The sequence below is a fragment of the Microcaecilia unicolor genome, chromosome 3, assembly GCF_901765095.1.
Source record: "Microcaecilia unicolor chromosome 3, aMicUni1.1, whole genome shotgun sequence".
NCBI classification, from domain to species: Eukaryota; Metazoa; Chordata; class Amphibia; order Gymnophiona; family Siphonopidae; genus Microcaecilia; species Microcaecilia unicolor.
In genome coordinates, this window is record NC_044033.1 from 79,546,491 (window position 1) to 79,571,681 (window position 25,191).

The following is a 25,191-nucleotide window of genomic DNA, read 5'->3' on the forward strand; positions in this document are numbered from 1 at the left end:
AGCCATCTCTCTCCTCTTCAATCTGTTCAAAATTCTGCTGCACGACTAATATTCCGCCAGTGCCGCTATGCTCATATTAGCCCTCTCCTCAAGTCCCTTCACTGGCTCCCTATCTGTTTCCGAATACAGTTCAAACTCCTCTTATTGACTTACAAGTGCATGCATTTTGCAGCTCCTCAGTACCTCTCCATTCTTCTCTCCCTACATTCCTCCCCAGAAACTCCGTTCACTGGATAAATCTCTTTTCTGCACCCTTCTCTTCCACCGCTAACTCCAGACTCCGTTCCTTTTATCTTGCTGCACCATATGCCTGGAATAGACTCCCTGAGATGGTACGTCAAGCTCCATCTCTAGCCATCTTCAAATCTAGGCTAAAGGCCCACCTTTATGATGCTGCTTTTAACTCCTAACCCTTACTCACTTGTTAAGTACACATATTTTATCATTCCCACCTTTGTTATTCCCTTATCTCTTATTTGTCCTGTTTTTCTGTCTTAATTAGATTGTGAGCTCTGTCGAGCAGGGATTGTCTCTTCACGTTCAAGTGTACAGAACTGTGTACGTCTTGTAGCACTATAGAAATAAGTAGTAGTAGTCATTCCTACAGAGCTGTATAAGTTTTCAAGGACTCCATAGAACAACCTGGATGTACTGATTAGGGCTTTGGATTAAAATGTCCACTTGATGGGGCATGATAACCTTAGCTTCACTTTGTCCTCTTTTAAGAAGCAAGAATGGCTCAGGCCATGAAAGCCTGTAATTCCCAGAAGCAAATATTCTTATCAAGCAAAGGAAAATAACAGTGGTAGCCTCTCAATGTATACAGCTCATCTAAAGAGAAGCGCCAACTGCACACATAAATTAAAGAATACTAGCTAGCACTTAAACACTAAAATTATAGAATACCTCTTAACACTCAACATGCTTTGCCGCCCTTTTACTAAGATGCAGTAAAAAGTGGCCATAGCATGCCTTTACACAGCTTTCCCGCTTGCTAAGCCATTTTCACTGCAGTAGTAAAATGACCATTTTTTAAAATTAATGGCCATGTGCTAAGGCCTTTTAAACTATGGTAAATGCCAGTTAGCTTAGTAAAAAGGACCCCATAGTTTACATATATTTGTGGGGCTGTGCACAGGGGGAAGTGCATAGGTGGGTCCCACACCTGTACATATAGCTTACACAATACTGTAAGCTTTGCGTTAAAGTGCCACATTTAGGCATGCACACCCATGCTTAGTGGGTGTACATAAATGTCAACTTACATTACTGTTCTATAATGGAATCAGGGCATCTAGATGCCATTAGAGAATTTGCGCTCAGCATGCTGCATCTTGGCGCCTAACTTTTGCCGACCTTTACAGAATTGACCCGCAGATGGGGATAATCAAACACTGGTGATATTAGTTTCATCAGCATGTTCATAAATTCCTCGATTAGAGGCTAAAAACACAACTTGAGAATTTCAAAAGGAGCTTTAGTGTTGTGACAAGAGCTTGGGAGGACTATTAGGGTCATTTTATAAAGGGGTGCCTACTTAGGCATTATTTTACAAATACACTAATCCACTCTGTTATACTTGTGGTGGGACGTGTCAGTTCCCCAAAACCCACCAAAAACGAATATACCTACATATAGGTGATACCTGCAGACATAGGGGCTACCGTAGCGGGGTACAGATGGGTGCAGTAAGTTTTTGGCAGGTTTTGGAGGGCTCACCACGTACCTGGGACCTAAAGTGCCCTCTAGACTGCCCCGCTGCTCTGCTTAGATGCCTGTGTGGCCAGACTAGTAAGACTGCTGGCTCCCAGATATCCCAATGGCTTGATTTTGTGCATTTTTCACTTGGACATTTTTTTTTCAAGATAGATGAACCGAGTACAGCAACAGCTAGCAAATGGCCATTTTTGAAACAAAAAGATAAACATTTTGCTGTTTTTGAAAATCGCTATATTCACCACTTGAATTTTGAATGCTTTTCACAAAACGTCCAAAGTTGAATTTAAACATCATATCGTAAAAGCCCCCTCCATGTGTCTTTCTAAAATGCTGAAATCCCAAATGCCTCACACTATTAATCAGGTTAGTCCCCTAAGTTAAAACTATATCCAGCAGGCTAAATCCATTCTCATATAAAGTGCTAGATAGATAGATAGATCGATGATTAAATTTTGCTATTGAGCTTACATTGAAGAATAAGCAGCAATGCATATTGAGGTCCATTAACTAAATATTATTAATTATTGAATGACTATTGGCTCAGTGGCAGTTTATATGAGAAGAGGAGATTTAGTCTGCTGGATATTGTTTATAAAATACTAGCGTAAGCGGCAGAAATCACAGGTGGGGACATTTATACCTGCTCAAAAGCAGAAAATTAAGTACATACATAACTATAATTTATAATCTACCCCAGCTACACCGATGTATAAGTCTAGTGGCAAAATATATGCCATTTTGTCATCATGAGTACTTTTACACCAGCTAGAATTTTGCGCTACATATACACAAAAATGTTACCCCCTTTTCCCCTAATTCTATAAACTTGGGCACATAATTCTGCAGTTAGCATGAAAAATGCAAGTGCAAGTTACAGAATAGCACCTAACTTAAGTGGGCACTAATTGGTTTTAGCTTCCACTATTGACCCTTAAGAGGCATTAATTGGTATAGGCACCAATTTGCAGTTACATGCATAACTACATCATTCTATAAACTTAGCGCCTACGTTCTATAGTGCATAACTGCAAAGGGGGTACATAAGTACATAGTACGTAAGTAATGCCACACTGGGAAAAGACCAAGGGTCCATCGAGCCCAGCATCCTGTCCACGACAGCGGCCAATCCAGGCCAAGGGCACCTGGCGAGCTTCCCAAACGTACAAACATTCTATACATGTTATTCCTGGAATTGTGGATTTTTCCCAAGTCCATTTAGTAGTGGTTTATGAACTTGTCCTTTAGGAAACCGTCCAACCCCTTTTTAAACTCTGCTAAGCTAACCGCCTTCACCACGTTCTCCGGCAACGAATTCCAGAGTTTAATTATGCGTTGGGTGAAGAAAATTTTTCTCCGGTTTGTTTTAAATTTACTACCCTGTAGTTTCATCGCATACCCCCTAGTCCTAGTATTTTTGGAAAGCGTGAACAGACGCTTCACATCCACCTGTTCCATTCCACTCATTATTTTATTTATATACCTCTATCATGTCTCCCCTCAGCCGTCTCTTCTCCAAGCTGAAAAGCCCTAGCCTCCTTAGTCTTTCCTCATATCGAAGTCGTCCCATCCCCGCTATCATTTTAGTCGCCCTTCGCTGCACCTTTTCCAATTCTACTATATCTTTCTCGAGATGCGGCAACCACAATTGAACATAATACTCAAGGTGCAGTCGCACCATGGAGCGATATAACGGCATTATAACATCCTCACACCTGTTTTCCATACCTTTCCTAATAATACCCAACATTCTATTCGCTTTCCTAGCTGCAGCAGCACACTGAGCAGAAGGTTTCAGTGTATTATCGACGACGACACCCAGATCCCTTTCTTGGTCCGTAACTCCTAACGTGGAACCTTGCATGATGTAGCTATAATTCGGGTTCTTTTTTCCTACATGCATCACCTTGCACTTGCTCACATTAAACATCATCTGCCATTTAGCCACCCAGTCTCCCAGTCTCGTAAGGTCCTTTTGAGGCTCATTTTCAAAGCACTTAGCCTCCCAAAGTTCCATAGAAACCTATGGAACTTAGCCTCCCAAAGTGCTTTGAAAATATGCCTCCTTGTAATTTTTCACAATCCTGTCGCGAGTTAACGACTTTGAATAACTTTGTGTCATCAGCAAATTTAATTAACATGCAAGGGGCATGGATGGGTCAGAGGTGTGTCTATGATGTAGCTAGTCTGCTTTTCTCGAAATTGATCACTCAAGCAAACGACTGCAGAAGATGGACAATCATATGTCACCGCCACAATGTCCAAATAGGACAACGCATGAATGAGCCAGTCATCAAAATATGGGTGAACTCTGATTCCCTGACATCGAAGAAAGGATGCCACTACAACCATAACCTTGGTAAAATGTTCTTGGTGCCATGGCAAGACCGAACGGCAAAGCCCTGAACTGGAAATGACGACCCAGTACTGAATAAGGTAGAAACCTGATACAGCAGCCATATGGATAGGTGCAAGTATGCCTCCTTGAGATTGAGGGCGGTGAGAAATTCTCCCACTTGAACATAGGCTATGACCGTTCTTAGTGTTTCCATGTGAAAGTGGGAATTTTGAGGCAGTGGTTTAGACCTTTGAGATCTAAGACTGGACGAAAGGTGCCTTCCTTCCTTGGGACAATGAAGAAAATGTATTTGCCATGTTCCTTATATGGCCTGCTGAAATTCCCCCTCACTAAGTTGGCAAACATATATAGCTGGCAAAGTTCTGAACTGAATGGCAACCAAGCAAAATGAGAAAAAAAGGAGAGATATATACACATAAAAAGGTAACCCAAACAATGTTTCTGAGGGGTCAAGATAAAATATCTATGACTAGTAAAACAAGACTAGGAAAGTGTTCTCAAGGGCGCACACAATATCCAACCCCTGCTATGCATATACTTTTGTGAAATCTGGCACTTTTACATTTAAGTGCCAGCAAGTGCACACGTTATAAAATTGTCACTTACATATGTATTTACCAGAGCTTAAGCTCTGAGTGACACTATTTTCTAACATGCTTCTTGTGACTCTGGGCAAGTCACTTAACCCTCCATTGCCCCAGGTACAAATAAGTACCTGTATACAATAAGCAAGCCGCATTGAGCCTGCCATGAGTGGGAAAGCGCGGGGTACAAATGTAACAAAAAAAAAATCAATACTCCTGCTGTATGTGCTAGCCAATATATGTCTTTTGTATATATTGGCTTGTGAGTGGAGGAGTGGCCTAGTGGTTAGGGTGGTGGACTTTGGTCCTGGGGAACTGAGGAACTGAGTTCAATTCCCACCTCAGGCACAGGCAGCTCCTTGTGACTCTGGGCAAGTCACGTAACCCTCCACTGCCCCATGTAAGCCGCATTGAGCCTGCCATAAGTGGGAAAGCACGGGGTACAAATGTAACAAAAATAAAAATACTCATTAATTCCACTGTAATCACTATAACTGTTATTGCAATTTTTATTAATATCAATTAATTCAAAACATTCTCAATGCTTAGTACTCTATATTTTGCCTTACTCTCATTGATACCCAAACTCACTCACAAGCTACGTATATTGACCATGCATTTCTCAACAATGTTAGTGAAACTATTGTTCAGCTTCCTTTTTGAGTATATTCAAAATCTTTTATAACTCTAATTAATTCCAGTCCTCATAAATGTCTTCTTATCTTTTTCCAACCAGTTCCTGGACTCTAATTGAGCCCGGTCATTCAAGTCTTCTCCTACTAGTGCTTTGTTGGCTCTTCTATTTGTTGACTCTCTTTAGTTATAAAGTCTCTTGTATATTACTCGTTCTTTTATTTCATTGTACCGTCAATTCCAGAGCTTGTCTTGAAACACAAGTTTCGTATTGTGTACTTTCTATAGCTGTGTCTTTCAATATTTTCTATCTCTGTTTCTCAAAGTCCTCTACATGCCTGTTTCGTTTTTATTTTTGCCTCCCTTCGGAGGTATGGGTAGTATCCTCTGTCACTCCCTACACAATTGTGTTTCGCCATGTAGCGTCGTCAGGGGTAGTGACTGTAACAACAATTAAGTGAGGCATTCAGTTATATTCCTTCTTTACTACACCTAACTTCAATCCTTTGTTATTAATCTTGTTTATCTTATATCTCAGGTTGTTCTTTATTTTACAGGCTTGTACAAGACAGCTGAACTGCAGTACCAGGCAGAACCTAGGGGATAATTAACCCCCAAATTAATTCAACCCTTACCAATAAAATACTAGATGCATGGAAATCAGACATAGTGGAAAAAAGAAACACTGGAATGCAACTGATCATAGAAGTGTCAGTCCCAAGCAATTACTCTGTGAATTGTGTAGAGAGAGAAAAAGAATCCTCAAGTACCAAGATAGATACAGAAATATTTCCTCTTGTTTTGTGTGCCACAGGCCTGATTAGAAGGAATGTTCAGACAACATTTGGATAAACTGCAAATACATGTAACATCTTATAAACTCCAGAAGTTTGGCACGATGCAAGTAGTATGGCGAGCATTAGCAGTACATGTGAGAGACTGTGATCATACTCCACATACCCTATCATGGTAAGTGCAAATCTAACCCATTTGACATTCTCTACCACATCACTCTGTATTTGTTTCATCACCGGAGGCGGCTTACGCCTCATTGTGCTATGTAAGCCACATTGAGCCTGCAAATAGGTGGGAAAATGTGGGGTACAAATGCAACAAATAAATAAAATAAATAAATACCATAGGCAAATGGTCTTTTAGAGGCAGATATTCAAGAGTTTAAAAAGACAGAAGAAACTCCTGCCCAGTTAACCTCCACTGAGCTAGCCATCTGACAATATTCTGTGGCACTTAAGTGGACAGTGCTGATGTCCAGTTAGGTCCAGGGAACAGCTTGGGCACAGCTGGCAATTACCTGGATAGTGGCAATATTCAGTCTAACCAGTTAAGTAAGTGGATAGAGTTAAGGCAGCAAAATGGCTGTCCTAACTTTATCCGCCATGCCAATAGGAGTCTGAATATTGGCTGGGGCATGGTTAACTTCTGAGTTACCGCAGTGACCTTGATATTGAATGCCAGAGCCCAGACATGGCCCAATATAGAATGTCAGGGCTTAATTCAGCCCATTGCTGTCAGTGGCTTAAAAACTGCTAGCCGTCACAGGCTGAACATCCTTTAACAAAGTGAGAGGAAACCTGTTTGTGTCCATTTCTGTTCTAGTCTGGGTATTTGTGTGTGCTTGTGTGGATAAAAACATGTGTGTGACATAGATGTGTGTGCATGCTTTTCAATGTGTGTGTGAAAAGGCAGTGTATTTGAGATGTGAGTGTGTGTGTGAAAAGGCAGTGTACTTGAGAAGTATGTAAGTGTGTGTGTGTGTCCTTGCCAATTTCCATCTGTATGTTTTTTTTAGTTTTCTCCTGTAACTTTCCATTCCTTATTAATATGGGCCTGTTTTATAACAGGACACTTATGTGAGAAGTCCAAAACGGCACCTACCTTTTTTATAAAGGCAAGATGAGCAAGTAAGCACTGTTAAATAATACATGTCCTCATAGCATCCAGAGCCCAAATGTAGATGCACACATTTGCCTCAGGTATAAATATATGCATGTAGACTGTATGCACTCATGTATTTTATAATTTTTTTTTTAGCGTTGCCACACTGGGAGAGACCAAAGATCCATCAAGCCCAGCATCTTGTTTCCAACAGTGGCCAATCTAGGTTACAAGTACCTGGCAAGATCCCAAAACAGTACAATACATTTTATGCTACTTATCCTAGAAATACACAATGAATTTTCCCCTCAGTCCATCTCAATAATGGCTTATGGAGTTTTCTTTTAGGAAGCTAGCCAAACTTTTTTTAAACCCCACTAAGCTAACTGCTTTTACCACATGCTCTGGCGACAAATGGGTATATCACAGCTCTGACCACATAAAGCCCCCAGGAATGCTTACTTGTGGTGTGCATATAAGTATCCACCATCTGTTCAGCATGTGCACTTATATGTGCATATATCATAGGACAATTTTATAAAAATAATATTTTTTTAATGTAAAAAAGCTTAAACACATGGACAAAAAAAAGACATTTGTTCTGCTCATTCAAATGGTGACAGAATGTACAAGGGAATGAGCGACACTGGATCTGATGTTCCCAAATGGAGAAAGTTTGCCTAACATCAGAGTGGGTGCCTACCTGAGCAGTAGTGATCATCAAACAAGCCATAGGACCAGACAGAATCCATCCCAGAATACTGTTCAGAGAGGTTCTGGCGAGTCTTCAAAGATTTGTTTAATAAATCTTTGGAGATAGATGAATGGATGTGGTCTCTCTTCACAAAAGTGGTAATAGAGAAGAAGTGGGAAACTACAGGCTGGTAAGCCTCAGTTCATAAGTACATAAGTATTGCCATACTGGGAAAGACCAAAGGTCCTCCGAGCCCACCATCCTGTTTCCAACAGTGGCCAATCCAGGTCACAAATACCCGGCAAGATCCCAAAAATGTAAACATTTTATACTGCTTATCCCAGAAATAGTGGATTTTCCCCAAGTCCATTTAATAATGGTCTATGGACTTTTCCTTTAGGAAGCCGTCCAAACCTTTTTTAACTCCGCTAAGCTAACCGCCTTTACCACATTCTCTGGCAACGAATTCCAGAGTTTAATTACACATTGAGTGAAAAAAAATGTTCTCTGATTCGTTTTAAATTTACTACATTGTAGCTTCATCGCATGCCCCCTAGTCCTAGTATTTTTGGAAAGCGTGAACAGACGCATCACATCTACCCGTTCAACTCCACTCATTATTTTATAGACCTCTATCATATCTCCCCTCAGCCGCCTCTTCTCCAAGCTGAAGAGCCCTAGCCATTTTAGCCTGTCCTCATAGGGAAGTCGTCCCATCCCCTTTATCATTTTCGTCGCCCTTCTCTGCAACTTTTCTAATTCCACTATATCTTTTTTGAGATGCAATGAATTTTAAGTGAATGGAAAATTAATGGAAACACAGCTGAAGGAACAGTGAACTTCCTGGAATCTAATGAGTTACCTCCCATGTTCAATTTACTTATCTGTTAACCCATTAATATTGCGTTTACCACAAACTGTATATTCTTCTTACGACTTTGTGATTCTTTATATTGTTACTATGTAAGCCGCATTGAGCCTGCCATGTGTGGGAAAGCACGGGATACAAATGTAATAAATAAATAAATAAATAAATCATGCTAAACAAATCTGGTTTCTTTAAATAGGTGACCAGAGAACTGGATCAAGAACATGCACTAAGTTTAGTCTATTTCGATTTCAGAAAAGCCAGAAAAGTAAAAAAGAAGTGTAATAATTAGCCAGTAAAAAAGGTATCATCTTATTTTCTTTTCTATGTTTTGTTTTATTTCTATTTATTACCTTTAAAAGTGGACTACCACGGCTACCACACCACTTTACTCAGAAAAGCTTGACATGGTTCCTTATAGGAGGCTCTTGAATAAACTTGATGGGCTGGTTAGAACCCAACACGGTGAACTGGATTAGAAACTGATTGACTGATAGACATCAGAGGGTGGTGGTGAACGGAATTCACGGGAAAAAGAAAGGGGTCTAGCGCAGTGCTTCAATGTCAGTGCTGGAGCTGATTCTATTCAATATATTTAAGAGCAACACTGCTGAAGAGTTAGAAGGTAAAGTTTGTCTTCCTGCAGATGATAACAAGATTTGCAAGAGTGGACAGCCCGGAGGGAACAGATAACATGAAAAGTGATCTGCCAAAGTTAGAAGAATGGTCTAATGTTTGGCAGTTAGAGTTTAATGCCAAAAAGTGCAGAGTGATGCACTTGGGGAGTAGAAATCATAGAAAGTTGTATGTGCTAGGACAGGGGTGGGAAAGTTCAGTCCTCAAGGGCCACAACTCAGTTGGGTTTCAGGATTTCCTCAATTAATATGCATGAGATCTATTTGCATGCATTGCCTCTGTTGTATGCAAACATATCTTGTGCATATTCAATGGGGAAATCCTGAAAACTCTACTGGGTTGCAGTTCTTGAGGACCGAGGTTGCCCCTGCCCCCCCCCCCCCCCCCCCAGGCTAAGAGACGAGAGGCTAATATGCACAGATAGGGAGAGGAACCTTGGGGTCATAGTGTCTGAAGATCTCAAGGCAACAAAACATTGAAACGGCAGTGGCTGCAGTCTGAAGGATGCTAGGCTGCATAGAGAAAGGCACAATCAAAGAAAAGAAGTGTTGATGCTGCTGTATAAGTTGTTGGTGAGGCCCAACTTGGAGTATAGTGTCCAGTTTTAGAGCCCATATCTTCCTAAGGACGTAAAAATACTTGAAGCGGTTCAGAAAAAGATGGTGAAAATGGTATGGGGTTTGCACCAAAAGACATATGAGAAGAGACTGGAAGATCTGAATATGTATACCCTAGAGGAAAGGAGGGGTGATATGATACAGATGTTTAAATATTTGAAAGTATTAATATATGAACAAACTTTTTCCAGAGACAGAGAAATGGTAAAACTAAAGGACATGAACTGAGGTTGCAGGGTGGTTGATTTAGGAATCAGGTCAGGAAATATGTTTTCATGGAGAGGGTGGCTGATGCCTGGAATGTCCTCCCAAGGGAGGTGCTGAAGACAAAAAACAGTGACCGAATTCAAAAAGGGATGAACAAAGAGGATCCTTAATTAGAAAGAGAAGGGTATACAAACAAAATTTAAATGGCTTCATGCATGGTGATGTATTGAGTGGTGCTTAGACAACGACTCTGGCTGTGAGAAACTAAGGTCAGTGCCAGGAAAACTTCTACAGTCTGTGTTCCATGTATGGCAAGACAGATTAGGATGTGCTGGAGAGGGCTTCAATGGCAACTCCAGTAGTTGGGACATAAGGACATCACTGGGCGGACTTCTATGGTCTGTGACCTAAAAATGGGAAAGAAAGATCAGGATCAAGTATACATATTTTATACCACATCTGCTAGGGGTTTGAGATCTGATTCTGTGAAGAAGTTAACAACTGATTTGTTAGTGACCACACATTATGTTCTGATGAGGGCTTTAATGAAGCCAACAGAAGAACAAGAACCCTTCAGCATTCTCAATCGTAGGTCCAGTAATATGGAATACCCTGCCTGGCCATTTGCGCCTTTGTGCTAATAGAAACACAGAAACATAACGGAAGATAAAGGTCCTATGACCCATCCAGTCTGCCCATCCTCTGTAATCCCTAACTCTTCCTTTCCCTAAGCGATACCACATGCTTATCCCACGCCTTTTTAAATTCTGGAACAGTCTTTCACACCAGAACCTCCACTGGGAGGCCATTCCATGCCTCCATCACCCTTTCTGTGAAATAGTACTTCCTTAGATTACTCCTAAGCCTATTCCCTCTTAACTTCGTCATATGACCCCTCATTCCAGAGCTCTCCTTCAGTTGAAAAAGGCTCTCTTCCTGTACATAAATGCCCTTGAGATATTTAAACATCTCTATCATGTCTCCTCTCTCCCTCCTCTCTTCCAGTGTATACATGTTGAGGTTCATAAGCCTGTCCCTATAATTTCTGCTTTCAAGACCGCTTACTAATTTTGTAGCTGCCCTCTGGACTGACTCCATCCTGTTTATATCTTTCCGTAGGTGACAATTCAGGAAGTTATTAAAAACTCACTTTTTTGTCCAAGTCTTTCCTACTCTTTGATGTTGGCAGGTAGTGGCAGCTACTGTTTTTGAGAGATCTGTTGGGGGAATAACTGCACATTTGTTGTTTGTGATTATAATAATTTTTATTTCTTTATTTTTTTTGTTAGCCACTTAGGTTTAAGCGAGGTACAAGTTTTTCACATAAATAAACAAATGAGGAAAATGACTCTGTATCTGGTTATATGTGAAAAATTTGAGTTTGTTAATAAAAAATTCAAAGTTAAAAAAAAACAAACAAACGAGGGGACATGATAGAAGCTTAAAAAATTATAAGTTGGGTGGGATGATTAAATAAGGAACCATAGTTTAACCTTTCAAGCAGCAGTAAAACAAAGATACACTATGAAACTAATGACCAACAGACTGAAAACGTTTGAACAAATTCCCACATGAAAAGTCTACAACATGTTATTAGCCAAGTAGATCTGGGAAATCCATTGCTCCTCCCCTCAAAATGAGCTATGAGAACTAGATCTACTTTTGAGGATCTGCTAGACTTGTGATCTATTTATTTATTTCAACATTTGCTATACCTCTTTAGCTGAACACAGATCTCAGCAGTTTACAGACTATGTGAAAAAGTCAGAAGAAAAAACTCCAATGTAAGATAGAACAGCAAAAACAGCAATTAAGAGAAAAACACAACTATATCTTAAGGTAGAGTAAGGTAGGGCAAAACAAACGGAGGGGAGATAGGAAGGAGAGGAAATGAGGTAGGAAAAATAGAATAAATACTGCGGCGGTCTGGCAAATTAATCAATAAAAACACTGTGATAAGTAAGAGGGTGTCCTATAAGGTGTAGGCCACTAGAGGGCGCTAAGAGAATAGATGGAGGTTGCTAGGACCGGGGAGAGCCCTGGGGTGTCCACAGGTGTGGGAGGTTATGGGTGGGGTCCTGTGTAGCTAATTAACCACTTTAAACCCCACCTGAGTTGTGAAAGGAAGAGAAGTGAGCTAGCAGCAGGAGAAGAGGGAGCCCCTGGAAGATACTGGCTAACCCTATGGACTTGTGGAGGACTGTGTGTCCCAAAGGAGATCATCAGGCTGAAAATCCTGGGGTAAGAAGTCCCTAAAGCATTAGTGTTTGACTGTGTGTCCTCAGTACTTATAGGAACTGTGTGTTCAGTGGAGGGACTGTGTGTCCAAAGAAGAAAAGACTGTGTGTCCAGAACTGTCTGTTCAAAGAGGGGGGACTGTGTGTTCAAAGAGGGGACTGTGTGTCCAAAGAAGAAAAGATTGTGTGTCCAGAACTGTGGGTTCAAAGAGGGGACTGTGTGTCCAAAGAAGAAAAGACTGTGTGTCCAGAACTGTGGGTTCAAAGAGGGGACTGTGTGTCCAAAGTACTGAGAGAAGCAGGCTGCAAAGCCTGGGGTTGAGAGTCCCCAAAGTATTGGTGTAGTACTGAGCCCATGTATCTGTGTGGGGAGGCTCAGTGTGAAGATCTATGAAAGCATAAAGTATTAAGCTAGAAGAAGTGTGCCCAGGGGCTGGAATAAAGAGTTGCCTGAGAAATATGCCATTGGTGAGACCTGTTTAATTTGCTGAGTGGGAACCAGGTCACCCTGAGCGAGAAGGGGTAGCACACTCATTTGCATATGATCTGCATATTGACAACCAGGTCACCCTGAGTGAGAAGGGGGATATCACAACACGCTGAAAGAGCTAAGTTTTATGGCTGTTTTAAATTTTGGTAAGGACAGCTCAGTACAGATGTCAATAGGGAGATTATTCCATAAGAAGCGTGACAGGAAATAGAAAGCACTATTTCTGGCTCGTTCATGTTTAGCGAGAAGGGGGGGCCAGGCAAGACCTTATCACGGTTGTTGATGGAACGCAAGACTCAAGCAGGGGAATAGGGAATAGTGAGGGAAGCCAAGTAAGATGGAAAAACAATACAAAGGCTTTAAGGCTAACAGTAGGATTTTATATTGTACTCGAAAAGAGACAGGTAGCCAGACTGACTGCTGTCTGACTCAGAATGACTTTTCTTATGTTCTTATTACATACACATTTTTTTGAAAACTTAAATGTACTCTTATAGTTTCTAATCATGCCTCAGAACATCTCCCCACAGAATCCCTCCTCCTTTTTTAATGCAGTTAAAAGTTCACAAACACTTTCAGGTGACTGAAAATCCAAAAATATGGTTTAAAAATGACTGTGGAATGTGCTCATGAAGTATACAACTAATCCTTTGAAAATTTACCTCTGAATATATTAGTTTAGAAAACAATGAAATGAGTACACGTCTAGGCATCGTTATCTTCTTACCATAATATTTCCATTGGCCTCAAAAAGACAGTGCAAAGCGTACTCTAAATTTGTTCCTCCACCAGGTAATACACTGGAACAAGACATGTTTAAGAGAGAATCCACTGTTGAGAAAAATATAAATACAATGTAAGATTACTAAAATATTTGTACAGCAGCAGATTCCCCCACACAGAAAGAAAACCATTATGAAGTACAAACCCTCTGATACACTTTTATACAACACCCGGACATGCAGCAGAATTAGAACTCCATATACAAAGTACATGACCACAGGCCCTGAGAAAATCTTATACACGCATTACTTCAACTTTATGTTAAAGTAAAAAGCATTTTCAACACACAGCCTCCAAACATTTATTACTTTTCAATCCACTGGAGTTCTACTGCCAGAGAACCACATAACTTTTACGAAATTTAAATCACACTTTAAATTAGGGGTGGGCAACAATTCCAAATTTAAATCGCAATCAATTGTGTGTAAAAAATTGAATTGTGTGATTAATCGTAATTAATTACAGCAGTGGTTCCCAAGTTCAGGCCTGAAGTACCTCTTGCCAGTAAGGTTTTCAAGATATTCACAATGAATATATATAAATGAGATTTGCATTCAATGGAGGCAATGCATGCAAATCCAGTTCATGCATATTCATTGTGGATATCCTGAAAACCTGACTGGCAAGGGGTACTCCAGGACTGGACTTTGGAAACACTGAATTACGGCATGCATTTTGGGCATTTCTCTCGCCCTCTTCTACTGGCTCTCTCCTACTGAACACAATCTTCCCTCTCCATTTCTCTCACCTTCATTGTTTTTCTCATGCCCCCCTTCACCAACCTTCACCAAGTTTCCTCATGCCTCCCTCCCCAGCCTTCACTCAGATTCTCTCATGCTCTCCTCCCCAAGCCTTCACTCACATTCTCTTATGCACCCCTCCCCAGCCTTCACCCAGATTTTCTCATGCCCCCCCTGGATTTTTTTTTAAACGTAGACAACCCCCCCCCCCCCCCCCCCCCCCCCCATTTACCTCAACAGCTTGGGCTCTGGATTTTCCTTTCTTTCTCACAGCCACAAACTCCTTTTTCTTCTCCTACAATGCCGGGCTCCGCAGCCAGCTACATAAGCCATGCCATGCAGGAAGTTGGGGAAGTCTTGCAGGACTTGAAACTGAGAGACTTCCCCAACTTCCTACATGGCACGGCTCATAGAGCTGTTATCACTGCAAAAAGGGTCTTTCATCAAGTACTCAAGAGAGGGATATAAATACTTTTTTGAGACAGCAGAATGTGAACAACGTACCAGCGTGTTAAAGATTTTTACAATGCAAGAAAGGATTCATAAAGCAGGTTACCTCTTTGCTGAAAATCTTTGTCTTCCAGGCCAACCCATGGTTTCCACACCAAAGTAGCTTTGTGCACATCTTTTTTCCTAGGCAATGATTTTCGAAGTTTAGGAATCTCAGCTTGAAATCTTGATCCAATATTGATCCGTCTAAAAAGAAGATAAGAGGCAGACTCTCAAGTACACAGAGATTTACTTACTTCATGAAATATACAAATTGTGTGCACTTCTGCAACATAAAATAAACGCAAGTTGAATAAAACTTTTGTAAATGTGTCAGAGGTATGTACGTAACTTTACTCATTTCAGAGCATGGCAGAAAGTTATATATGTAAAGGGCAATTCTATAACCTAGGTGCCCACATTTATGCTTGTGTTACATGCGTACATGTTTAGAATAATGGCATATGCGTGTATGTGATGGACTGTACAAGAAGTTACCGGTTCCCCTTAACAATACTTCCTCACAAAGCCACATTAAATCTGGCAGAGCATGGAGAAAGACTAGTGCACACTAAGACTGTGGGGCCCTGTCAGGGACAGGGCTGTAGGAAGATTATTAAATTACAAGAGACTTTTTGATTCTTAGTTTATGAAGCCTGTGAAGGGAACAGGCTTAAATATAAAGTGTTTTTGTTGTTCTTTCTGAGTGACTGTGTCTGTTAAAGCTCCACACCACACTCTCACTCACATTGCTACATATGGTTCTAGCAGCACAATCTGAGCTTTTTCTTCTTTTTTTCTGATAATTATTGAAATGCTACCATGCCTTGTTATTAAAAACTACCAAAAATAAAAAAATTGTTCTTTTATTTTGTTTTTCTTAGAACTCCAACCCTTATCCCTTAACATCCCCCCTTAAATATCACCACAACAATATAAGAGAATGTCTGAATCCAGTGGCATTCCTTACGCTGAAACATAAGAGTAGCCATACTGGGTCAGACCAATGGTCCATTTAGCCCAGTATCCTGTTTTCCAAACAGTGGCCAAGCCAGGTCTTCTTTTAAGAAAAGTAAAATTTGCTAACCTCCTTGGCTCTGGGCCTTTTGACAGCACAGAACCAGGAATCTGGGCTAAAGGGACTAGTCCTGCCCTAGATAGGGACAAAGTGCAGTAAGAACAGACTAGGCTGAATTTGTTTTCTTTATTTACAATGTGCACTAGTGAAGAAAGTGCTATAGGTCAGAAAGGAAAAGTCACTCCAAGTCCTAGTGGTAGGCAACAGCAGCTGCAGCGAATTGTGGAAGTGCAATGTGAACATCAAGCTTTCCAAAAATCCTTTGAATTACAACACAGCTCTTCGGCTCAGGTGTCCCAATCAATGCAGAAGCCTATGTCCTTAGCAAGTCATCAATTCTGGTGTTACCAATGATGGCCCCAGATGTTTTTTTGGTGAATTTTGAATCAACTGCCGAAATGGCTGGCTGCCTAGAAACAACATGGACCACTTACTTAGGGAATCTCTTAACTAACAGCCAAGCCACATTCCAGGTCACTAACCATGATGACAGACATACCCAGAAGTCAAGACTGCCATCTTAGAAAGAGTGGGGTGTACTCCAGAAGCATATCAGTAGCAGTTCAAAAAAGCGTCCCTTCATCCAAAAGAATGTTCCCAAAGCTTCTTCTGAAGGATACTGCCTGGAAATAGTTGCAACTGAAAACTAAGACAGGAGTACAGATAGCCAAGGCCATTCTTCTGGAACAGTTCATATAGGACTTGACTCCACCCATGAGGCAGTGGGTATGTCAACATTCCAAATGGACACTAGAAGGTGCTCTTTTACGTGCCAAACAGGATTATTATATCCAACTGACGGCTCTAATCCTCGACTTCTCTTCACCACATTGAACTCTCTCCTCAAGGTGCCCCCTCCCCCAACTCCCCCTTCATTATCTCCTCAGACCCTTGCTGAATTCTTTCACAACAAGGTTCAAAAGATAAACCTTGCTTTCTCTACCTCACCACCTCTCCCTCCACTAGTCCGTTCCCCTCTCTCTCCTTCCCCTCATTCCCTTTCCTGAAGTTACTATTGAGGAAACTACACTTCTCCTTTCTTCCTCAAAATGTACCACCTGTTCCTCTGATCCCATTCCCACCCACCTTCTTAATGCCATCTCTCCTGCTCTTATTCCTTTTATCTGTCACATTCTCAACCTCTCACTTTCCACTGCGACTGTCCCTGCTGCCTTTAAACATGCTGTGGTCACACCTCTCCTTAAGAAGCCTTCACTCGACCCATCTCCCTCCTTCCTTTTCTCTCCAAATTACTTGAGCATGCTGTTCACCGCCGCTGCCTTGATTTTCTTTCCTCACATGCTATTCTTGACCCACTACAATCTGTTTTTCGCCCTCTCCACTCAACCGAAACTGCGCTTACTAAAGTCTCCAATGACCTATTACTGGCTAAATCTAGAGGTCAATATTCCATCCTCATTCTTCTTGATCTTTCCGCTGCTTTTGACACTGTCGATCACAGCATACTTCTTGATACCCTGTCCTCACTTGGATTCCAGGGCTCTGTCCTTTCCTGGTTCTCTTCCTACCTCTCCCTCCGCACCTTTAGTGTTCACTCTGGTGGATCCTCTTCTACTTCTATCCCTCTGCCTGTCGGCGTACCTCAGGGTTCTGTTCTTGGTCCCCTCCTCTTTTCTATCTACACTTCTTCCCTTGGTTCATTAATCTCATCCCATGGCTTTTCCTACCATCTCTATGCTGATGACTCCCAAATCTACCTTTCTACCCCTGATATCTCACCTTGCATCCAAACCAAAGTTTCAGCGTGCTTGTCTGACATTGCTGTCTGGATGTCTCAACGCCACCTGAAATTAAATATGACCAAAACCGAGCTTCTCATTTCCCCCCCCCCCCCCAAACCCACCTCCCCGCTCCCCCCGTTTTCTATTTCTGTTCATGGCTCTCTCATTCTCCCTGTCTCCTCAGCTCGAAACCTTGGGGGTCATCTTTGACTCTTCTCTCTCCTTCTCTGCTCATATCCAGCAGATTGCCAAGACCTGTCGTTTCTTTCTTTACAACATCCGTAAAATCCGCCCCTTTCTTTCCGAGCACTCCACCAAAACCCTCATCCACACCCTTGTCACCTCTCGTTTAGACTACTGCAATCTGCTTCTTGCTGGCCTCCCACTTAGTCACCTCTCCCCTCTCCTGTCGGTTCAAAACTCTGCTGCCCGTCTCATCTTCCGCCAGGGTCGCTTTACTCATACTACCCCTCTCCTCAAGACCCTTCACTGGCTCCCTATCCGTTTTCGCATCCTGTTCAAACTTCTTCTACTAACCTATAAATGTACTCACTCTGCTGCTCCCCAATATCTCTCCACACTCGTCCATCCCTACACCCCTTCCCGTGCACTCCGCTCCATGGATAAATCCTTCTTATCTGTTCTCCACTACTGCCAACTCCAGACTTCGCGCCTTTTGTCTCGCTGCACCCTACGCCTGGAATAAACTTCCTGAGCCCCTACGTCTTGCCCCATCCTTGGCCACCTTTAAATCTAGACTGAAAGCCCACCTCTTTAACATTGCTTTTGACTCGTAACCACTTGTAACCACTCGCCTCCACCTACCCTCCTCTCTTCCTTCCCGTTCACATTAATTGATTTGATTTGCTTACTTTATTTATTTTTTGTCTATTACATTGTAAGCTCTTTGAGCAGGAACTGTCTTTCTTCTATGTTTGTGCAGCGCTGCGTATGCTTTGTAGCGCTATAGAAATGCTAAATAATAGTAGTAGTAGGAAGATTTCCACCAAGGTCAATCAGTGCCTGAAAACTCCAAGGATAGTAAATCACTCTCGAGAAAAGGGAAACAAACAGGCCAGACTCTGCCTGAAAACTTTAAAGACAGGCAACTACTCTTCTGTCTAGGGAAACAGAAGGGAAAACGGAATACTTAGGGCCGCCCTAGTTAAGGACCTAATGCCAAATGCTGGCCTGAGTACGGGAACTGGACCTACCTACAGTCCTGTGAAAAGGTTCTGCATCACCTTATCAAAACTTCACATTCATATTTATTTGGCTCACAATCAAAGTATGTCACAGAAACATAAATGTAGCCTACATCATTTCACTCAGAAATTAATATTACATTTATTTTGATTTGTTCTATAAACTTTTATGGTACATATACATGTTATGCCAGATGTATTACACAGTTTCTAGAATGCAAGGATTCTGAACCAAACTAAGACTGAAACTGACCGATCAAATAATAGGATTGTCCTCCAATAGAAGTCTAGAAAATTTAGCCAATCACACTGCAGCTAGAAGCGCAGATTAGACAGTATAAATTTTGGTGGGAATTACCAAAACATTTAATGCTTGTTGGCCAGTCTGGTTCAAAGATGAAAACAAATTCAAAGTACAGGCTGCATCTGGAAGGCAGGGTTCATGTGGTAGTTTTGCATAAGAAGGGGTATGCCAGTTGGGAGATTGCTGTAAAGGTTCAAGGTAATCAAAGTACAGTCCTTAAGAATCATACAAAAGCACAAGGAGACTGGCATCATGAAAGGTAGGTATTGATATGGGCAACCTAAGAATTTGACAAAAGGAGAGGATTGTGTGCTGCTCACGATATCATTGAGCAACAGGAAGCTCACCTCTCCTCAACTGCTCAGAGAATAGAAATGCTCAGTTGATGTTTGCACTTCAACTGTAAGGAGAAGGATGCTTGGAATTTGGACTGAGAGGTTGCAGGTTGAAGGACAAAGCCACTACTGACTTATGACCAGAGAAAATGGCATATGGCATGGGCAAAGAAATACTCCAACCTGAGCAAGAAAGCATTAGTGATGAAATCACCTGCTACATCTTTAGAAATCATGAAAAAACATTTGCGAGAAGGTTCCCAGAAAAATACAAATCACAGTGCCTGAATCTCTTGGTTAAGCATCCAACAAAATTGTAATGATCTGAGGATGTGTAGCAGCCAGTGGAGTTGGCAGACTTCACAACATTGATGGGATGGTCAATGCATGCAAATACATTGACATCTTCACCAATTGCATGGTACTATCAACTCCGCTGGTCCAGGAAGATGACTTTTGATCTGAGATCCTGTCACAGAGGTATGGCCTAATGGTAAAAGCAAATGCCTCAGAACTAATGATGTAAAACAAAGATTGTGGGTTCAAATCCTACTTTTTGGGCTTCTGCCAGATATACTTGTGACCTAGATTGGCCACTGTTGGAAGCAGGATGCTGGGCTAGATGGATCATTGATCTGACCTAGTATGGTTATTCTTGTGTTCTTATAGAAACATATAAGCATGATAGCAGGTAAGGGCCAAGTGGCCCATCCAGTCTGCCCATCCTCAGTAACCATTAACTATTCCTTTCCTAAGGGATACCATATGCCTGTGCCACGCTTTCTTAAATTCTGATGTAGTTCTTGTCTCCACAACTTTCACTGGGAGACCATTCCACTCATCCACAACCCTTTCTGTGAAAGGGTTCCAATTTAGTGAAATGCCTTCCAGGATCTTCAGCTACCAGAAGTACCGACCAAATACTGAAAGTGATCCGAGAAGAGAGCAAGGCTTCAAACCCTGATGTTGTAAATTCACCTGGGGACAAATGACCTTGCCAACAATAGCAAGTTTAGAGCACAGAGAGATTCCAGAAGCTTGGGGAGGGACTGAAATCTTTGGTTCAGACTGTGGCTTTTTCTGAAGTAATTCCTATGTGGGGGAAGGGAGAGAAAAGACTACACAAAACAGTGGAATTCAATAAGTGGCTTGAGTCTTGGTGTAAAGAAGAAGGTTTTAGATATATAGGAGCATGGGGTAATACGTGGAAAAACAGGCTGTACTGTAATGATGGGCTATATCTTTCTGTGATGGGAAAAAGGATCATTGGGGAGAAATTCAGACAGTATGTTTCTAGACATTTAAACTAAAGTGTGGGGGTGACAATAGGAAACAAGGGAATTCGGAAAGTCACTCCCAAAATAAACATGATGGCAGAGGGAAAGGTCATGTAAATATAGAAAACCACCTAAACTCACTAAGCACATGGAAAGTAATGAGCACAAATGCTTGTAATCCAAGGTTCAAGACTTACATGCCCTGAGTTTGAAGAAAATTTGGATATTGTTGCTATTACAGAGACGTGGTTCTCTGAAAACATTCTTCTTCAACAAGGCATACAATGAGATCCTAGTACCTCACTAAATCACCTCACCAAACCCACTCAATTATGAACGTCCACCTTCTATAACTACCCTAATCACTCTCTTCCTTATTCTCTCTTCCCTTCCTTGATCGCTACACATTACTAAATGTATCTGAGATCCTGAAATGACAATGATAACAAATCTATGTAAGCCACATTGAGCCTGCAAATAGGTGGGGGAATGTGGGATACAAATGCAAATAATAATAATAATAATTCCCATGAATGGGATGTGACCATACCGGGCTATAATCTTTTTAGGAAGGATAAAGAGGGCTGAAGAGGTGGAGGAGTGGCGCTGTGAGAGATAATATCAGAGCGGCTGAAATGAGGGGAACCTGGGGAAAGGAAGAAGCTTTATGGATCATCCTGGAAAGAGAGGACGGAACCTGTATCCAACTCAGCGGTTATCTACAGACCTCCGACACAAACAGAAAAGTTAGACAAAAATCTGATAGAAGATAGACAAAAGATTGGTATGAAAGGGGAGGTGCTACTGTTGGGAGTGTTTAATTTGTCTGATGTGGATTGGAACGTCCCATCTGCGGAATCGGAAAGAAGTAGGGAGATTGTGGACGCCTGTCAAAGTGCCTTGCTCAGACAAATGATGATGGATCTAGTGTTCACGAATGGAAGTGTTTTCAATATCTAGGTTGGTGCCCACCTATGTAGTAGTATTCATCACATTATATGGCTTGATATAAGGGCAAAGGCGGAGTGCAGACACACAAAACTCAAAGTACTGGATTTCAGACGTACTGATTTTGATAAAATGGAGGAATACCTGAAGAAGGAGCTCATAGCATGGGAAGGCGTAGGAGATGTGGAAAATCAGTTGTCAAAACTAAAGGCTGCTATAAATATGGCAACTGATCTTTATGCAAGGAAAGTAAACAAAAAACAAGAGAAGCAGGAAGCCTATATGGTTCTCCAAACAAGCAGCTGATAAAATAAGAGCAAAAGAGGCTTTGTTCAACAAATACAAAACAACGCAACGAGAGGATCACGGAAAAAATTATCGGATTAAACTCAAAGAAGTGAACATGGAAATACGGCTAGCAAAAGCGTGAGCGGAAGAAAAAAAAAATGGCTAAAAATGTAAAGAGAGGTGACAAGACCTTTTTCAGATATATTGGAGAAAGGAGAAAAGATAGGAATGGAATTGCGAGACTGAAAGATGATGAGAATGGCTATGTGGAGAGTGATGAAGATAAAGCGAACGTACTAAACAATTACTTTTCTTCGGTGTTCACAGAGGAAAATCCTGGTGAAGAACTTTGGTCAGCTGCTGAGGGAACATCTGGGAACTACTACTACTGCTTAACATTTCTAGAGCGCTACTAGGTTACGCAGCGCTGTACAGTTTAACAAAGGACAGTCCCTGCTCAAAGGAGCTTACAATCTAAAGGACGAAATGTCAAGTTGGGGTAGTCTAGATTTCCTCAATGGAGGTATAATGGTTATGTGCTGAAGGCGACATCGAAGAGGTGGGCTTTGAGTAAGGATTTGAAGATGGGCAGGGAGGGGGCTTGACATATGGGCTCAGGGAGTTTATTCCAAGCAAGGGTGGAGCCTGGAGTTGGCGGTGGTGGAGAAGGGTACTGAGAGGAGGGATTTGACCTGTGAGCGGAGGTTTTGGGTAGGAACGTAAGGGGAGATGAGGGTAGAGAGGTAATGAGGGGCTGCAGATCGAGTGCATTTGTAGGTAAGTAGGAGAAGCTTGAACTGTATGCGGTACCTGATCAGAAGCCAGTAAAGTGCCTTGAGGAGAGGGGTAATATGGGCATATCGGTCCTGACGGAAGATAAGAAGTGCAGCAGAGTTTTGAATGGATTGAAGGGGGGATAGATGGCTAAGTGGGAGGCCAGTGAGGAGTAGGTTGCAGTAGTCAAGGCGAGAGGTAATGAGAGCATGGACGAGTGTTCGGGTGGTGTGCTCTGAGAGGAAAGAGCGAATTTTGCTGATGTTATAGAGAAAGAAGTGACAAGTCTTGGCTATCTGCTGGATATGCGCAGAGAAGGAGAGGGAGGAGTTGAAGATAACTCCGAGGTTGCGGGCAGATGAGACGGGGAGGATGAGGGTGTTATCAACTGAGATAGAGAGTGGAGGGAGAGGAGAAGTGGGTTTGGGTGGAAAGACAAGAAGCTCGGTCTTGGCCATGTTCAGTTTCAGGTGGCGGTTTGACATCAAGGAAGCAATGTCAGATAAGCAGGCCAATACTTTGGCCTGGGTTTCCGCAGTGATGTCTAAGTGGATACTGCGCCATTTACGAAAGAAAGAGTTTATAAACAGCTGGAGAATCTGAAAGTGGACAAGGCTATGGGGCCGGATGGGATACATCCCAGAATACTGAAGGAGCTCGGAGAGGTACTGGCAGGACCTCTTAAAGATTGATTTAATAGATCTTTACAGATGGGAGAGGTTCCGCGAGATTGAAGACGAGCGGATGTGGTCCCTCTTCACAAAAATGGAGACAGGGAAGAAGCGGGAAACTACAGACCGGTAAGTCTCACATTGGTGGTAGGAAAAATAATGGAGCTGCTGAAAGAAAGGATAGCTAACTTTCTAGAAACCAATGGGTTACAAGACCGAGGCAACATGGCTTTACCAAACAAATATTTTTGAGTTCTTTGACTGGGTAACCAAAGAACTGGATGAGGGACGTGCGCTAGATGTAATCTACTTGGATTTCAGCAAAGCCTTTGATACGGTCCCCCACAGAAGACTCGTGAATAAGCTGAAAGGGTTGAACTTAGGACTGAGAGGCAGATGCAGCAACCAAACGTAAAAAAATCAAAATCGTTAAAGTCCCTAACGATTTTTAAAAAACGAAGAATGCACCAAAAAAAAAAGTCACACATGCTCAGATCGGTATTGAAACTTACAATGTATCAAAGAATCACAATACACATCGGTAATCGGCCCCTAAATCATGCGCAGAGCAGCCAAGCGTTTTGCTGGCTGCTCTGCGCATGCTGCAAACGTAAAAACAAACAAAAAAAAAAGCCACAACACATACACGTGGCTACCCGGTCAGCAAAATCCAAAAACAAAGGATCAGGAGGGGGCAAGGGCGCTCGTCCGAGGCGTCCTGTATGGACGGCCTTGCCCCCCCCCCCCCCCGCTGCTCCCCACTTTCCGCCGCTTTCCCACCCACCACGAAAAAGCAAAATGCTAGCTGCCCCGGTCCCCCTCCCTTCCTGTTCCTGTGTTCTGCAGAGCTAACTCCGCCTCCCGTCATTCTTCCGCCCCGCCCCCGCTGCCCCCCCTGAGGTCGACTATGCCGCTCCCCCCCTCCCTATTAACGACCCGAGCAGCGCCTCTCACCTCTTTCTGAAGCGCTGCACGGGCAGGAAGATCTATTGTGTTGGTTGTAGAGTCTCCATGACGTCTCTTCTTCCCTGGCCTAGGCCCCGCCTCCTTCTGACGTAAATAACCTACGTCAGAAGGAGGCGGGGCCTAGGCCAGGGAAGAAGAGACGTCATGGAGACTCTACAACCAACACAACAGATCTTCCTGCCCGTGCAGCGCTTCAGAAAGAGGTGAGAGGCGCTGCTCGGGTCGTTAATAGGGAGGGGGGTCTCGGTGGAGGGGGGGAGCGGCGTAGTCGACCTCAGGGGGGGCAGCGGGGGCGGGGCGGAAGAATGACGGGAGTCGGAGTTAGCTCTGCAGAACACAAGAACAGGAAGGGAGGGGGACCGGGGCTGCTAGAATTTTGCTTTTTCGGGGGGGGGGGGGGGCGGCGGAAAGTGGGGAGCAGCGGGGGGGGGGGGCAAGGCCATCTATACAGGACGCCTCGGACGAGCGCCCTTGCCCCCTCCCGACCCTTTTTTAATTTTTTTTATTTGATGTGTTTTCTGACGTCCTTTGGACCAATCACAGCGCTTTTAGCTCTGCTAATGCTTTGGGATTGGCTCAAAGTTTGTTTATTTTTTCACTTAATGATTTTTCCTGGCACAGAGCTGTCCTAACGAGAGGTCCAGACCTCTCGTT

General features: G+C 42.5%; 1 protein-coding gene across 4 annotated transcripts in view; it reads right to left on the bottom strand.

Moving 5' to 3' along the window:
• Positions 1 to 25,191, bottom strand: part of TRERF1 (transcriptional regulating factor 1) — a 329,029-nt gene that overhangs the window by 40,185 nt on the left and 263,653 nt on the right. For all 4 annotated transcript variants that reach the window (XM_030196092.1, XM_030196089.1, XM_030196091.1 and 1 more), the window contains 2 exons: positions 15,017 to 15,156; positions 13,665 to 13,768 (listed from right to left, as the gene is read on the bottom strand). In XM_030196092.1, the coding sequence (XP_030051952.1) occupies positions 13,665 to 13,768; positions 15,017 to 15,156 (244 nt within the window). The remainder of the gene's footprint in view (positions 1 to 13,664; positions 13,769 to 15,016; positions 15,157 to 25,191) is intronic.